This window comes from Jaculus jaculus, chromosome 14 (genome assembly GCF_020740685.1).
Source record: "Jaculus jaculus isolate mJacJac1 chromosome 14, mJacJac1.mat.Y.cur, whole genome shotgun sequence".
NCBI classification, from domain to species: Eukaryota; Metazoa; Chordata; class Mammalia; order Rodentia; family Dipodidae; genus Jaculus; species Jaculus jaculus.
The window spans coordinates 6,628,861-6,645,456 of NC_059115.1; the positions used below are offsets into that span (position 1 = coordinate 6,628,861).

Sequence of the window (16,596 nt, forward strand, 5' to 3'; positions counted from 1 at the left end):
TTACTCCAAAGGGTTTATTGAGACACGGTATCACGTACAAGTTTGGGGTAGAGGGGACCGGGCTTATAAACAGGAACCTGAAGGGGACCAAGGACGCAGGGTGGAACCCAAACAGAGTGAAATAAATAGAGGCCAAGTGTGGAGCAGGGAGAGACTGACGACTATCACACAGTGATAACGTGGGGGCGGGGTGCCAGTAAAATCCCGTTCCATTGGTTCGTTTGTACACATATACAGGGAGCTAGGGGCTGGGGCTCACTGCACCCTCCCTCCCTCAGGGAGGCTGATGGGGCTGCCGGAGCCACCCCTGGAGGTGGATGCAGCCTCCCCTAGCACGCGGGGCCCTGGAGGCTGTTAGTGTTGAAAAGCAGGTAGAGGGGACTGGGGTCCAAGAGGACAGCCTGGGGCCTGGCATACAGGAGGTGTCAAGATCTCTCCCAGCGCAGCAGAAGGGAGAGGCAGGGCTCCCGGACAGAGCCAGACACCTTCTGGCTCCGTGTTAAACAGATCCCATGGATGCCCAGCCCTGGCTGTAGCTAAGGTGGGACTTAGAGGCTGTCCTCAGGGGCGATTCCTGGGAAAGGGCCATTAGCACCACCAGGATCCACGGCAGAAGAGGCCAAAACAAGCCTCCAGACAGAGGCCGGGAGTCACCTGCAAAGACAGAAGCGTGGGGCTGTTAGGGTGAAGCCTTGGTCCAGGACCCAGTCCTCCTGCACTCCCAGAGGCTCTTCATCCACTCTCACAACTGTGGGGCTTCATACAGCCCCACGTGCCAGGCAAAGAGGTGAGGACATTGGTGTTTCTGCCCTTCCATGTACAACACATGGTCCCATGTGACACTCACCTCAGTCCTACTGGCCCAGCCCCGCTCCCTGCCAGCATTTGGCCAGGGCGAGGCCAGGTGGGCATCATACGAAGACCTTGGCCAGGGCATCAGCGCCAGCACTGGCAATGAGGGCCTTGCTAGGGTGGCAGGCCACAGCATGGATGGCCTCCTCGTGCTTCTTGCGGTGGGCTGTAATCTCCTGCACACACGTCTTGTTGTCCAGACTCCACAGGCGCAGGGAGCAATCGTGACCTGCATGGGTGGGGGCAGAGGGAGGGGACGCTGAGCTCCAGCTGGGGCACAGCCTTTAAAACCCTCACCAAAGGCTTCAGAGTTGTGGCATTTCAGCCCTCTTCCTTTCCCAGTTCTGTCCTAAGGGCAGCCCTGCCATCCAGGCCCACCGCCATGCTGCCAGTCAAGGGTTTACTGAGCACTACTATGGAAGGGCTCTGAGAGGTGCCCTACATGCAGCTGGCAAGAATCCCTGCCCAAGTGAGAGAGCAAGTGAGTAAACAGTACCCAGTGCTGGTACAGGGTGCTGCTCAGTGGTAGAGCACCAGGCTGGCCTGCCCAAGGCCTTGGTTGGGTTCCATCCCCAGTACCACAAGGAAAAAGAACATAAAACTGCAAGCTGGGCATGGTGGCGCACGCCTTTAATCCCAGCACTTGGGAGGCAGAAGTGGGAGGATCATCATGAGTTCGTGGCCAGCCTGAGACTATACATAGTGAATTGCAGGTCAGCCTGGACTACAGTGAGACCCTACCTCCAAAACCCAAAAACAAAAAAAGAAAAAAGGAAAAAAAAAAACCCAGCAGATAGTAGAGTCACATAGTGACAGTAGTGGCCCCAAGGAGACTGGGGGAGGCCTTTTGGGTAGGGGGGCACCCAGAAGGGCAGCCAATGTGAGGACTCATGGTTGGGGAGCTGGAAGCTCCTGAGAAGGGGCACTGCCCCAAAGTGGCCAGAGGTCTCAGCTCCTAGCCCAAAAAGCAGGGCCTCAAGCCCGTTTTCAAGTTTGCCTGCACCAGGATTGCATCACTGACCTGCACCACCAGGCAGGGAGATGAGGCCCGGGGCCCAGTTGCCAGGATGACATCGGGCAGAGCTGGCTGTGGTTTGCTGCAAACTACCCAGAGCCTCTACCACCACTGCCAACATACCTGTGCTCGCCCATGCGTGCGTGCTCACACACATGCGCACTGGCTGCAGGTAGGACAGGAGCAGACCTCACTTCAGCCCCTGGAAGCCCCAGCCCGCTGGCCCCACTCTCTTTCAGCACATACACAGCTGCAGTGCTGCAGGCAGGCTACACTGCAGGCATCCTGAGAGCAGCCAACCAAGTGGGCAAGCGCCTGTGGGGATCTGGTCCTGCAAGTCACTTCTGTGGCCAAGCTACAAAACTCCTGACCCGCTGAGCCCATGTCTGACCCAGGGACCAATCACCCATGGCACAGGGTTATGAGAAAGAGTCAATGAGGTGAGGCAGGCTCGGTGCCTCCAGTGGACTGAACCCTGTGCTGGGATCACCTCTCTACCGTCCCCTCGCTTTTCACCCTGTTGAAGACAGGGCAACAAGAGGGGAAGGGGCCCAACATACTTCCTGACATCAGGAACACGCCATTGGGGTCCACGGCTAGGCAGGTGACGGCATCGAGGTGGGCAACCATGGAATGCACAGATTTACCTGGAGAAAGACAGGGTAGGTAGTGGTCTCCTCCCACTCTGGACCTCACCTAGGAAGGCTAAGGAGGCACTATGAGAGCTTATAAGGTGCCCTCCAGGATTCAGCAGACTGAGTCTGCCCCACTGCCCCCATGAGCACAGCCAGGGAGACAGGCACAGAGACGGGGCCTCACCTGTGCGGTTGTCCAGAAAGCGGATGCCCCTGTCGTCATGTGCGGTGATGGTGAGGGGCTGGTTTGGGTGACTCACCACCTGGTTGATCTGAGTTGGGCCTAGAAGGCAATGGAGAGAGGTCAAGAAGTTGGGGGAGAAGCAAGGAGACCAGGGCAGAGGCAGAAGGGATAGTACCCTTTCCAGGTGGCGTGTCCACAGGGGGAAAGACATGGAACCTGCACCCACACTCTCATGCTCCCCCAGCCCACCAAGAATCCCGTGCTATTCTGGGATGGGCTGGGCACTACTGAGCCTACACCCCCCTGCTCCTAGTCCCTGAGGGTACCTCTACCCATGTACAGCCCAGGCCCACTGGACCCTTACCACCGCTCCCTCGGGACTCCAGTGTGAGGAGGGCACTGCCAGCCTCCAGGTCATACAGGACAGTGTCACCAGAATGGAAGGAAGCCACAATGTGGGCAGGCTCGGTGCTGGTGAAGGCCACTGAGGTGGGGATCCCATGCTCTGCAGGCACAAGGGAGAGAAGGCTGCCTAAGTCCAGTCCTGGGCCTGCGGCTAGGCACCTTCAGGAACCCGTGAGTCCTTCAGCTATGCAACACCCATGAGGCACCAGGGTTCGCACTCACCACCAGCTGTTGAGAAGGTACAGAGACAGCTTGTGCCGCTGCTGCTGGGGTCCCAGATGCGTACTGTGCCGTCAGCAGAACAGGAGGCCAGACGCTGGGAGGCGGGACTGAAGGCCAGGCCCCACACGGCGTCTCCATGGCCCTCTAGGATGTGGCTCAGCACACTGGGGTCTGGGCAGGTCCGGAAGGAAACAGGTTGTCAGGGCTGCAGCCCTGACTTTGGTCTCTCACTGGGACCCTGGACCTGTGGCACTGTCCACTGCAGGGACTTGGGAGCAGCAGCTCCTCACTGCCCACTGGCTCCTGTGGGCGGGTTCTAGGGCTCTGCAGCTCAGAAAGGAGGCTTTCCTGATGTTCCAAGTGAAGGAGAGGTACTAAAGGGCTCCGTGACCCTGGGCGTCAGGCCTGTCCCTGGTAGCAACTAAGCCTCTGCAAACTGCAGTCAGCCCCCCTTGGCCCTGCCGCTCAGAGGCCCTGCCCCGACCTCTCTGGATGCTGGTCTCCACACAGGCACCTCTGGCCCAAGTCCTGCCAACACCCAAAGCACAGCAGTTGGCTTGGCTGGGACTGACTCCTGACCTGCCCAGGATGACTGCTCTTTAGAAAACGGGACACGTTCCTTAAGGGCAAGCAGAACTGTACTCTCCTGTGACAGATTCAGCACCGAAGTATCAAGGAGCAAGCGCTCACTAACTCTTACCCATCACTCACCCTTTAATTTCTGACAGTTCTCTGATTCCTTGCTCTCCCCCAGTGCTAGGGACCAAGCGCAGCAAGCACGCTAAATCCCCAACCTGAGAAAGGGTGCTATGCTTTACCCAGGCTGGCTGGAACTCACAACCTCCCTGCCTCAGCTTCCTGACTGCTAAAATAATAATAATTCACCACCATACCTGGCTTCCCTGGCCCCCCGCCTTTTTGTTTTGTTTTGTTTTGTTTTTCGAGGTAATGTCTCACTCTAGCCCAGACTGACCTGGAATTCACTCTAGTCTCAGGGTGGCCTCAAACTCACAGTGATCCTCCTACCTCTGCCTCTCAAGTGCTGGGATTAAAGGTATGTGCCACGATGCTTGGCTCCCCACTTATTATTATTATTATTTTTTTTTTGTTTTTTTGAGGTAGGGTCTCACTCTGGTCCAGGCTGACCTGGAATTAACTCTGTAGTCTCAGGGTGGCCTTGAACTCACGGCGATCCTTCTACCTCTGCCTCCCGAGTGCTGGGATTAAAGGCGTGCGCCACCACGCCCGGCTTTATTTTTTTTTATTTGAGATCAAGAGCAAGAGAACGTGTGTACCCTAGGACCTCCAGCTGCTGTAAACAAACACCACACACATGTGCCACCTTGTGCATCTGGCTTACATAGGTCCTAGGGAATTGAACCTGGGTCCTTTGGCTTTGCAGGCAAATGCATTGACCACTAAGCCATCTCTCCAGCACCCCTCACCCCTCCCTTTTTTCCCCCCAGGTACGGTCTCACTCTAGCCCAGACTGACCTGGAATACACTATATAGTCTCTCTTTTTTTCTTTTTCCTTTTCCCTTTCCTTTCCTTTCCTTTCCTGTCCGCCCCCCACCCACCAGGTAGGGTTTCACTCTAGCCCAAGCTGACCTGGATATCACTATGTAGTCTCAGGGTGGCCTTGAACTCACGGTGATCCTCCTACCTCTGCCTTCTCTCTCCTTTTTAAAAAAGTTTTATTTTATTATTATTTTATTTGCAAGGAGAGAGAGAGAAAGAGAGAGAATGGGTGCATCAGGCTTTACGTGGGTACTGGGGAATCAAACCAGGGCTGTCAGGCATTGCAGGCAAGCACCTTAACCACTAAGCCATGTCTCCTGCCCCTGCTTTGCTTCTTTTTTCTTTAAAATTATTATTATTATTTTTTTTTTTTCGAGGTAGGGTCACACTCTAGCCCAGGCTGACCTGGAACTCACTATGTAGTCTCAGGGCAGCCTGGAACTCACGGTGATTCTCTCACCTCTGCCTCCCGAGTGCTGGGATTAAAGGCATGCGCCACCATGCCAGGCTCCTGCTTTGCAGTATCTCACTGTAGCCCAGGATGACCTCAAAGTCAGTGATCCTCCCAGCCTAGCTTTTCAAGTGTGTGTGTGTGTGTGTGTGTGTGTGTGTGTGTGTGTGTGTGTCTGTGGTGCATGTGTGGATAAACATGTGTGGCTCATGTAGCGTCCTGTGTGCTGGCTTGCAGTGGCCTGAAGGGAACACTGGGTGTTCCCTCCATCACTCCTCTGCCTGATCCCTAACTTGCGGTTTCCCTCCCGCTGTCATACACCACCCCGCCCCCAGGACCTGGGGTTCTCTAGTCTCTTCTCTTCAAGGACTGAAGTTACAAAAGTGCGTGAATGGCCATGCCAGCTGTTTATGTAGGCCTTAGGGATCAAACTTGGGTGGTCTCTTGGGCCTCCTCAGGCCATCAAGCTTGTACAGGAAGTGCCCTTAAGTGCTGAGCCATCTCCCCAGCCCCCACTTACACTCTTAAAGGAGTCTTGAAGTGAAGCCCCAGCTCCCTGCCCCATGACCTACCAATGCCCTCATCTCACTCTGTTTTCTCCTCACAGACCCCTCTACTGGCCCCTAGAGACCCGGGCTGGTTCCCAGAACAGCAGCCATCAGGCCAACAAGCCTCAGGCATGCTGGCTGCCCCAGCCTCTGCTGCCCAAAGGGCCAGCTCGTGTGGCCCAGCCCCCACCCGCTTCTACTGCATTTCCCCCAAACAGCCCACACCAAATCACGATGTCCCCCTACTGGCCAGACTAGGAGATCCTCAGGAACTTGCCCAGTGCTTATGGCTTGAGTATGGGTGTCAGGTCAGGGTCTGTCCTTACCGTAGCCATCGTAGGGGTCCATGTTGAGGTCGGGAATCTTCCAGCTATGGATCCGGGCATCAGCCCCACCACTGTAACAGTACTCGCTGTTGTTGCCCATGGAGACTGCCAGCACAGGCCCCCTGCAGGGTGCAAAGATGGGGGATGTGAGGTGGGCAAGAAACTCAAAACCTTCCCTGGCCATGGCACTTTCATTAACTATCATTTTCTCCTCTCTGCCTCTTCCTTCCTTCCCTTCCCTCTGAAGACACGCTGACCTGGAATTCACTATGTAGTCTCAAGCTGGCCTTGAACTCACAGTGATCCTCCTACCTCTGCTACCCAAGTGCTGGGATTAAAGGCGTGCTCTTAAGTAGCATTTTCAAAGGATGCCAAATGAAATTTAGCATCTGGGGCTTGGTTGTGCCACCGAAGCAAGCTGTCTGTCTCAACCTCTACCCTCCTCATCTTCGACGGGGGAGGGCCGTGCTGAGACTCCCTGTATGAGACAGTGCCCCACTGCTGGAAGGGCGTCAAGCGGCTTGTTCTCTCCCTACCTGTGCGCACGGAAGGCGTGGATCGGTTCGACGTCCAGTGCAGCATTCCTATGAAGACACGGAGGCTGCCATCACCCAGAGCCCCAGCCCAGAGGCCCCACCCCTTTCTGGAGAGACTCTCACTTCTTAGCCGTGACGGCCTTCTGTAGGTTCCACAGCTTGAGGGTGCCGTCCTCAGAGGCGGTGAGCAGCGCCGACTGGCTGTGGTGGAAAGCCAGGGAACGAATGCCGTCGTAGTGTGAGCGGAGGGTGAACTTGGGGTTCCATGTTTTCTTGAAGGCATCTTTGCTGTCAGACAGCTGGGGGTGGTTGGAGCTGCCTTAGTGTCCCCCCATGCATCCTGTCTGCAGTCAGCCCTTGGGACCCTCAATATCCAGACTAGTGCCAGCCGAGACACAGTCCCCCCTTCTTTGTGCCTGGCAAAACCCCTCACCCACTCAGTGAGTTCTTCCAGTGTGCTAGGTTCTGGGGAGGCAGAGAGGAGCCCGACCCCTTGGGCCTTACAATTCAGAGGGGGTCCAGGAACATGAACCGTGAGCAGTGCTCCAAGTCTAGAATGCTCAAGGAGGGGACACCAAGGCAACGTGGTCTCCTGTGTAGGGACCAACAAGCGTTCCTGAGGCAGTGACCAATGAGCAGGCTTAAGCAGAATCTTATCAGGGGAGGGACTGAGCTGCAGCCGGGCGTAGTGGCCAGCTTGGGACTCCAGAGTGAGTTCGAGACCAGCCTGGGCTAGAGGGAGACCCTACCGTGAAAAGCCAAACCAAGAAGTGCACATGCAAAGGCCTTAAGGAGGGAGGCCAGCCTGGTCCAGAGCAGTGGGAGGCACAACACAGGGGGGTTAAGCAGGAGATGAGATAGGAAGATGAGCCCCATTCCAAAACCTGTGTTAATGTTAATGGGGAAAAAGCCAAGCCTTGGAGCAATGGACCACATGAGGATTCAAAACAGGGAAATGACATGGCTAACCCTGGGCAACCCTAGGAGGCTGGCACTCAGGCAAGGGAAGAGTAGCTGCAGAGGTGGGCTCAGGATAGGGGTGAGGCTACTTAGACCAGACCCAAGGATGATGCCCTGAGAGCTGGTGAGCCAATCACTGAGTAAGGGACTTAGGGAGGGCCAGGCTCATGCAAGGCCACCAGCTGACTGCCAGGTAAGCCTTGGTATCCCCTCCGATGACCCTCTTCACCTGGCCTCAGCCCACACTGAGTTTCAGCCCCATCCATCATTTCTACCACCATTCTTAGAAAGAACTGACATGAGGCAGGTATGGCAAGTGGCCAGCCTCACTTCCACATGCCACATATGCCCCCCACCTCACTGGGGTCACTGACCCTTGGGGTCCTCTTCTGACCAAGGAAAAGACACACCCACCCACCCCTCAGGATACAATCGGCCAGTGCCTATGTGTGGCACTTGGGCTCAGAACACCAGCTGAGAGAACCCTTCATTCCAGCCTGGCTGCTCCACTCACACCAGTGGCCTGAGCTGGGGATGTGGCTGGAAGCCATCTTTCTAGAGCCCAAATCAGTGGTGGGAGGGTGCAGAATAAAGGCGCTCTTATGTCTTCCAGGCCTACACCTTTGTGACCATGACTGAAGTCCTTCCACTGGCCTGAAGACACCCCTTTGTAAAACAGGGTAAGCAGAAGCTGCCTCCTAGCAATGGAGCTCAGGCTTGCCACACGATCAAAGCTTGGCCAGGGCCTGATGGGGCACCCCAAGAACTTACGTCACAGCTGAGGTCGTTGTCGTTGGTGACGGTGAGATCTGCCAAGTCCCCCAGGCTCACCTCCCCGCCCCCGATAGTGTCCATGATGAAAGCGTCTGAGGAGAAGCCAAAGGAACCTGGTGGGGGGGAGGGGAGGACGGGGTGGACAGGGCCAGGGAGAGAGAGAAGCGGAGAGAGGCAGAGAGAAGTGAGGAGCCAGGGAGAGAGGCAGGAGGACAAGATCAAGAATCACAGCTGGAAAGGAAGAGACAGAGACAGACAGGGCAGGACAGACAAAAAGAGAGGGAGACAGAGACAGACAGACTAACTTTTGGGACAGGGAGGCTGCAGACTGTAGGCTGGGCTTAGCTCTGCAGCCTCGCTCTGCCATGGGCCCCGAGGGAGTGGGACACAGGGCTGGGGGTTACCTTCATGAGGCCGGGGCTGGGGTGTGCCAGGAGGTGGGCCAGTCACTTTGGGGGGCAACCCATCTACATCCCGGAGGTCGGCCAGAATTCCCTGGAGTTTGACCCGTCGGCTTTCTGCAAAGAGGAGGCATAGGCAGCAGCTGCCCGTCAGTGGCAACCCTGCAGCAGGAAAGCCCTCTCCTCCACCACCACCAGCCTTCCTACAACTACGAGGACTGTGAAGCCTTGGCCTCGGGAGGGACAAGCAGGGGAAACAAGACTGGCAAGGACCCAATGAGGGTGGTGGGTAAGTCCTGCTCCTTCCTTGGACACAGGGACCCCAAGGGCCCTCTTGCCTAAGAAGTACTACACAGAGGAAGATGCAGTCCTGGCCCCACGACTTTTGCCACCTATTCTCATCCCGTGCCTTGCTTGAGCTCAGTCAGGACTGGACACTCTCTGAGGACTGAAACCCTGGCTCCCCAAGGCTGTCCTGCTTCCAGCCCATGGGGACTTTCCAGGGAAGGGCGAGGGCCTGGCCCTGGCTCCCCCTGCTCTCCCTGACCCCCTCGGGAAGCATATCCGTCCGGGCAGAGCACTGGCAGGAAGCAGCTGCAGCGGCGAGTCTGCCCTGCCCCTGTGAGGCCGGCAAGCCGATTCCAAACTCACCGAGCTCATGGGGGTTTCCCTCCGCAGTGCAACGTCGAGGGTCTGGAGAGCCCTCCCCATCCTCTCCCGAGCCCAAGAAATCAAACTCGTTGATGGCGTCCTCTGAGTCATCCTCCTCATCCTCGTCCTCCATTTCAGGAACCAGGGTTTTGGATGGGAGCTGGGGTGAGGAAGCCTAATGGCTCAAGGGCTCTTGTCCAGAGACCAAGTCCTCTGATCCTCATAAACAGGCCCCCAGCTCACAGCCCTCAGTGTGGCTCTGGACAGAGTGATGGGGCTCCTCCTGTCTTTGCTGAGCAACCCCCCCCCAAGCACAGGGCTTACAAGGGAAGTGGGATAATATAGTCACATGGGGCTATGTTATCAGCCTGTGTGTGCCCACGTGAGAAAGACCCCAGCCTTGCCGTTTCACAGTGTAAAGGTACACTGACACTACCCCTCATCATCCCCTGCCAGAGCAGCGTGCTCACTGAAGCAGTGACCTGGTGGGAGGAGCTTCGCCGTCACCCTGCAGGAGAGGAACAGGCCAGGCAAAGGGAAGCACTTGCTCCCAATCCCCAAATCCAAGCTGGACTTGTGCCAGGGTAGCTCAGGACACAGCAGACTGTGTGCTCCCTCAGGGTGGACCCCAAGTTGGTGTGCAGGGTCTGAATCTAAAAGTAACAGCTCAGACACCCATGAGGGGCCAGTCTGGAGTGCACCAAGGACAAGTACAGAAACACACACAAAGGCCTAGGCCAGGGAGTGCACAAAGTCAGGGACAAGACAGGTGTGAGGGCCCATGCCTGAAATCAGAGAACTTAGGAGGCCGAGAGCCCGAGCCCAACCTGGGCTACACAGTGTGTTACATGCTAGTACTACGCTGTGACAGCCTGGCATGGTGGCACAAATCCCAGCACTCGGGAGGCAGAGGTAGGAGGACTACCCTGAGTTCAAGGCCACCCTGAGACTCCACAGTGAATCCCAGGCAGGTAAGCCTGGGCTAGAGTGAGACCCTACCTTGAAAAACCAAAAAAAAAAAAAAAAAGCTGGAGAAACCAGGCATTAGCCTGAGCTAGAGTGAGACCCTACCTCAAAAAAAAAAAAAAAAAACAACAACAGCTGGTGGTGTGCCTTTAATCCCAGCACTGGGGAGGCAGAGATAGGAGGATCACTGTGAGGTCAAGGACACCCTGAGACTACATAGTGAATTCCAGGTCAGCCTGGGCTAGAGTGAGACCCTACCTCAAAAAAACAAAATAAATAAATAAAGCAAATGAAAATTAAAAGAAAAGAAAATCATAACAAAAAGTCAGGGATAATTTCTACTGTGAGGAGCTAAGAGGAAGATACTGCCTCTCAGAGAAGCACCATAAAGAACTTGATAGTTCCAACAAGGGTAGGAGAAATTCAGCATTCAGACTAGGAAGCCTTGCCAGAGACCCCAGGTAAGGACATCCCGCTCCTTCTTTAGCCTCTGCCTGGGCTTCAAATACAAGTATTCCGTTCCCCTCAGAGTCCTCATCTGGGCAGGCCCCTGTGCTAAGCAGAAGGTGAGATTCTCTTTTCCCAGGGATCATGGAAGAGGAACCTAAGGGACACAGGGCACCCAGCACAAGGCAGAGTGGTTTCTGCTGAAGGGTGTTTGGGCCGAGTCTGAATGTAAAGGAAAGTGGAGGTCCACAGGGAGGCCATGGCTAGAAAAGCAGGGCTCAGAGAAAGCCCTGAGCCTCTCCCAGAGTCCTCTCCTAGTGTCCCAAGCTCCACCTCAGCATATCCATCTACTGTCTATAGTGCTATCCTCTGCCAACAGCTGCTCTACCTTAGGGTCTAGGTATTTCTCCCCAACACCACTGCCAGCTGAGATCTTGGCTGTGACGGTTCCAGATGATGCTCACTAAGCCACTAAAGTCCCTGGAGATGGGGCATGGTGGGGAAATGTGCAGGCTGTGCTGGGAGCCAGATCCCAAAGCCACACTTGTGATGTTGGGATGCCACCTCAAGGGCAGTGTCTTGAGGACTAGGTCCTGACCCCCAAAAGCAAACCAGACCCTCAAACCCTATTGAATCCCTAGCCCTCACCCAACCTGGAACCTAGGCCCAGTCAATCACTCCATTTACAAATTTTTACTGAGAGCCTGTGTTCCATGGCATTTTCAGAGCATGGAGACAGATGTGCTAAGTCCCTGCCTGGAGGAATTCCCTCCCTCCCTTCCATCCACCTGTCTATCTTCTATCGATGGCAGGGACAGAGAGAGAGCAAGGGTGAAGCAAAAGCATCCAATCTGGGGGAGTGAGAGGACAGGCTAGATGCAGGGAGACAGCCAATGAGTGGGTGTCAGGGGACTGACCTTGCCAGCAGATCAGAAAAGGCCTCAGTTGCAGGGGGTCAGGTGAAAGCCTACACAGTGGAGGCCTGGGCACTGCTGCAGAGGCTGGGCTGGAGTGGGCTGTGGGACAGACTCTGGGAAGGGGCCAGGAGAGGGACAGCAGAGGGCCTCACCTTCACCCGCTGCTTCTTATGCTGCACACTGTCCAGCTCATCATCCTCATCACTGTCCTCATCCTCGCAGCTCTGCAGGAAGGGGATCTGCTCCAGCACCGAACTGCCCAGGCGCTCCTTGCCATCCTTGCTTGCTGCATTTCTGCCCACGACAGACAGGCAGAGAGGTGTAAGCCATGCCAGTGCATGACGCACAATGGGGATGGTGCCCAGGCCAATGGCTGGAGCCTAAATGCAACTGATTCCCAGGTCCAGCCTTTGCCCCAATATACACTCAACCCTGGGGCTCACATGCAGACCCAAGACTGAGCTCTCTACTGGGCTACAACTGGGCACACCTGCCCCACATCAGGCCAGGCTGGATGAGGGATGGACCAGAAGCCTCCAAACAGCCCCATGCCCCAGCTAACTGCACTTTCCAACACTTGGTCATCTTCAGCCTGTGGGCTGCTGACCAGCACAGGGATGGCAGAACCCTGCCCTGTAACAGATGGCACTCCTTTCCAGCTCCACAGCAAGGTCTAGCAGAGGAGGGACCACCCAACCTGGTGCGGAAGCTGGTCTGGAATGAAAAGTGCAGGAGAATGAAAGACCCAGACGTCCTCCCTTCTCTGCAGACGTCCACCCTCCTTCTCGCTATCCACTGTCGCACCAGAGTTCTTGTCTAGTACACGGAGATAACTGAGCAATCTTGCTTGCTTCTGGCTGGCAAGTCCCACAGGCACTTCTCCATCCTCTAGGCCATGTGGACACCAGCTGTTGGGGTCTTTCTCTTCCAGCATCCACCATGGTCACCACCCTGCTGTTGCTTCCTCCTTTGGCTTCCCTTGACAGTCTCTAGACTTAAGAGTGTCCAGTGTCCACCCTTGGCTCTCTCCTGGGTGTCCACACTCACTGTGAGTTACTGTTCACCATCCTGTGGTCGTCAAGTACCCAAGTGTACCCCTGAACCACAGGTAAAGTTAGGGTACCAGATCCAGATGGTTTCCTAGCATCTCCACGTGTGACAAACAGGCACCTCACCCTCAACACGGGCAATGGTCCCTGCCTTCCCCACGTAAAGAGGCACCCATCCTTCCCTCAGACCAACGTCCTGAGGTACTTCTCTCTCTCCCCTCCCCTAAACCGTTCACAAGAGCCCGCTTCTCAACCCTTGCCAGGATCCTGCAGTAACCTCCCACCTGGACTCCTTGCTTCTCCTCCAAGAGAGATGTTGGACGATGCCACACCCTACTGGAAACCACAGGCTTCCCACAGCCCTGTGGGAACCATCTGGTCTTTACCATGGCCGGGAGGCCCTCTGTGATCTGCCTCCTGAGATCTGGCCTCACCACAGACCACAGGTCCATGTGATCACTCACTGTAGCCACACATGCTGGCCTCTGGCTTCCTACACAAGCCAAGCCTTTTTTTTTTTTTTTGCCTCTGAACCAGGGGGCTTGCCAGTTCCTCTACCTAGAACGCTTTCCTTTCCTGCTACCTCTGCTCAAATGCCATGTCCACAAAGTCCTACCAGCCTATTCATCTCAAGTAATAGTTTCTCCCATTGTTCTCTGAGGTTTCACTGTCTTGGCAAGGCTGTCCTCAAACTCGAGCTCAAGAGATACTCCTCTGCTTCTTCAGGAGCCGGGACCACAGGTACATGCCACAGCGGCTGGCTATTTCCTGTCACTCTCACAGCTTCATGTCCCCCATACACGTAGCATCCAACATCTGGGGATACTACTACTGGCTCTGTTGGATACCAATTACTGCTGGACAATGAACAAGTAAGTGCTTCTCAAGGGCAGTGGCCTTCTGTGGTGTTCTGGATCCAAACCACTCAGAGTCTGGCTGACACACACTCCAGGGAGAGGATGTACAGGACTGGGCAGGGGATGCGGCTGTGGGACAGCCCAGGGGGACCCTGGCCATGCAGCAGCAGAGCCCACCACACACTCCATAAGGGCCCACAGGCCTTCTACTGGCTTCCCAAGCGAGCAGCTTTCTTAGGAGGGAGTAGGGGTGGAGGAAGCTTGCTGGGCTCACAGGCTCACCTCTTGATCTGCTCCTCGATCTGCTTCACCAGGAGTGACTCGCCACCACTTAGCACCCCAGGGCCAGGTGCCACCCTGGGAGCCCCCTCACTGGGCTCAGCAGCCCCGTTGAGCTCCAGCGAGCGGCCCAGCAGGGAGCGCACACGCTTGGACCGCATATCCAGGATGGTGTCTGTGTAACCCACCTCTTCCAGGTACCTGCGGGGGCAGAGCCAGGCTGGATTACCCTGCTCCTCTGCACTGCAGGGCCACACAAACCGCAGCAGCCTTCTGCGGGGCTGCCGAAGAGCAGTTTTCCATAAGCAGCCCCCAACCCTGCGCAGCCGCTTCACTCCCGAGACTTCCCAATGGAAGCCCTGGTCCCCATGCATGCTGCTACTGCACAAGGTATCCCCGACATGAGGGGACAGCCCGCGTGCAGGGAACACTGGATGTCCACTGACGGACACTAGGCAGAAAGAGCCTGGCAGAGTGTCACGGAGATGATTGACAGCACAACGAACATGGTACGTCTATCTCATGTTCCATGTGATTCTAGGTTTTATAAAAATGGAAAGAAGCGTGAGGGTGTGTGTAAGTTTACATCACACACAAACACACGCTTGTGTTTGCTTCCCAAGACACCTAGAAAGACAGACATAGCCCCAGCAACAGTGCAGGGTGGGATCCGGGACCGAAAGTCACCGTCTCTTCCTTGCAGAGCTGAGGCCGGCCCCAGGGCCTCGCGCATGCTAGGTCAGCGCTGCCCGCGCCAGACAGCCGCGCAGCTCGCTCTACTTACTTCCACACCTGAGCACTATTCTTCTGCAACTTAAAAAGGGAGGCCAGCTGAGACTGGCCTAAGGAAGAGAAACAGGAGAAGGAGAGAAGAGAAGAGCAGGTCAATCAGGTGTCCGTGGATTCAGAAAGAGAGAGACAATAGAGCCTCGCCCTCTGCCTGAGGCCCTGGTCCAGCTGCCTTTGCCAGGCCTTCCCTTGCTTGTCCCATCCTTCAATGCCTGTGTGTGGCTGAGGCTCTCAATGCGCACCCGGACAAGAGAGGCAAGGAGACTGTTGGGAAGGAAGGTGGGCTCTGGGGGTGGCTGCACCGAGCAGTCCTGCCGCGGGCACTGTGGAGGGGCCGAGCACACAGAAGTGTTCAGTGGCTCCCAGACACAGCAGCTCTGGGGGAGGGCAGCAGGCCGGCCGCTGATAATGCTGCTTTCACAACAGTTTGGGGTTGTGTCCACTTTAAACCCGCAATTGTGTCTGTACATACCAAGCTTTAAAAAGTCAAGGTCAACTTCCTGAGGTCTGACAGACTGTAAGACTGAAAACCTCAATGAATGCCTTGGGCAGGATTAGCTATCAAGAACTTTGACTATGGAGAAGGCACACAAGAACACAGTTTTGTTTTTTGCGCTGCTGGACCCCAGGGCTTTCCCTATACTAGACAAGGACTCTGTCCTTGAGCCATATCCCAGCCTTACAAAAAACATTTTCTTTTTTTTCTTTTTTTTTTTTTTTGAGGTACAGTCTTGCTCTAGCTCAGGCTGACCTGGAATTCACTATGTAGTCTCAGGCTGGCCTCTAACATGCAGCAATCCTCCTACCTCCCAAGTGCTGGGATTAAAATAAAGTTCTTAAAGTGATGCAATATAACTAATTTATATAGAAGATATTTACAACACTTAGTAAAAGCAATACAAAACATAGGAACAGTCAAGGGGAAACCCAAACTTTTTACACACACGCACACACAGAATGCCACAAGAAACTTGATCGTGTAGTGCCCAACTGAAGAGACTAACAATGCAAAGATGTCACAGTGTTCATGGGGCATAAATCAATTTCCTTGTGGTGAAATGTTTATTTCCCAAGTTTCAAAAAAATGCACAAATATCTTCAATATTACAAATTCTAGGGGCTGGAGAGATGGCTTAGTGCTTAAGGTGCTTGCCTACAAAGCCAAAGGACCTCGGTTCGATTCCCCAGAACCCACGTAAGGCAGATGTACAAGGGGCACAGGCATCTGGAGTTCGTTTACGGGGCTAAAGGCCCTGGCGCACTCATTCTCTCTCTACCTGCCTATTTTTGTATCGCTCTCTCTCAAATAAAACAATAAAATAAAATAAAATAAAACATTTTTAAAAATTCCAATTTGGCTAGAGATGTGGCTTGTGGCTCAGGCCGGTAAGCCCTACGTTTGGGACTGACCTCTCTATCTAGGGAGGGAGCATAGGCTTACCTCACAGAGGACATGACACAGGGACTCACCTTTGCTGTGAGGCTGGGTTCAAACCCAACACCCAAGTACTATTGCTGTACCAATCACAATTTTTTAAAAATATTTTTAATTTCTATTTATTTATTTGAGAGAGAGAGAGAGGGAGGGAGAACGGGAGCATGAGGGCCACTGCAAATGAACTCCAGATGCATGTACCACCTTGTGCATGTGGCTTATGTGGGTACTGGGAAATTGAGCCTCGAACCGGGATCCTTAGTCTTCACAGGCAAGTGCTTAACCACTAAGCCATCTCTCCAGTCCCCATAATTTTTTTTTTTTTTTTCAAGTTAGGGTCTCGCTCTACCCCAGGCAGACCTGGAAGTCACTATGTAT

At 54.9% G+C, this 16,596-nt stretch overlaps 1 protein-coding gene across 2 annotated transcripts in view; it reads right to left on the reverse strand.

The window, feature by feature from the left end:
* Strn4 (striatin 4) overlaps positions 1 to 16,596 on the reverse strand; it is a 26,893-nt gene continuing 10,297 nt past the window's right edge. Inside the window, exons 5-18 of one of the 2 annotated variants that reach the window (XM_045133460.1) lie at positions 13,998 to 14,195; positions 11,962 to 12,103; positions 9,480 to 9,639; positions 8,832 to 8,945; positions 8,425 to 8,519; positions 6,817 to 6,992; positions 6,694 to 6,741; positions 6,158 to 6,279; positions 3,314 to 3,484; positions 3,051 to 3,191; positions 2,687 to 2,785; positions 2,428 to 2,514; positions 848 to 1,081; positions 1 to 654 (exon numbers count right to left, since the gene is read on the reverse strand). In XM_045133460.1, coding sequence (XP_044989395.1) covers positions 912 to 1,081; positions 2,428 to 2,514; positions 2,687 to 2,785; positions 3,051 to 3,191; positions 3,314 to 3,484; positions 6,158 to 6,279; positions 6,694 to 6,741; positions 6,817 to 6,992; positions 8,425 to 8,519; positions 8,832 to 8,945; positions 9,480 to 9,639; positions 11,962 to 12,103; positions 13,998 to 14,195 — 1,723 coding nt within the window. In that variant the 3' untranslated portion in view covers positions 1 to 654; positions 848 to 911. Of the gene's footprint in view, positions 655 to 847; positions 1,082 to 2,427; positions 2,515 to 2,686; positions 2,786 to 3,050; positions 3,192 to 3,313; positions 3,485 to 6,157; positions 6,280 to 6,693; positions 6,742 to 6,816; positions 6,993 to 8,424; positions 8,541 to 8,831; positions 8,946 to 9,479; positions 9,640 to 11,961; positions 12,104 to 13,997; positions 14,196 to 16,596 lie in introns of both variants that reach the window. The other variant, XM_045133459.1, reaches the window with a different exon arrangement.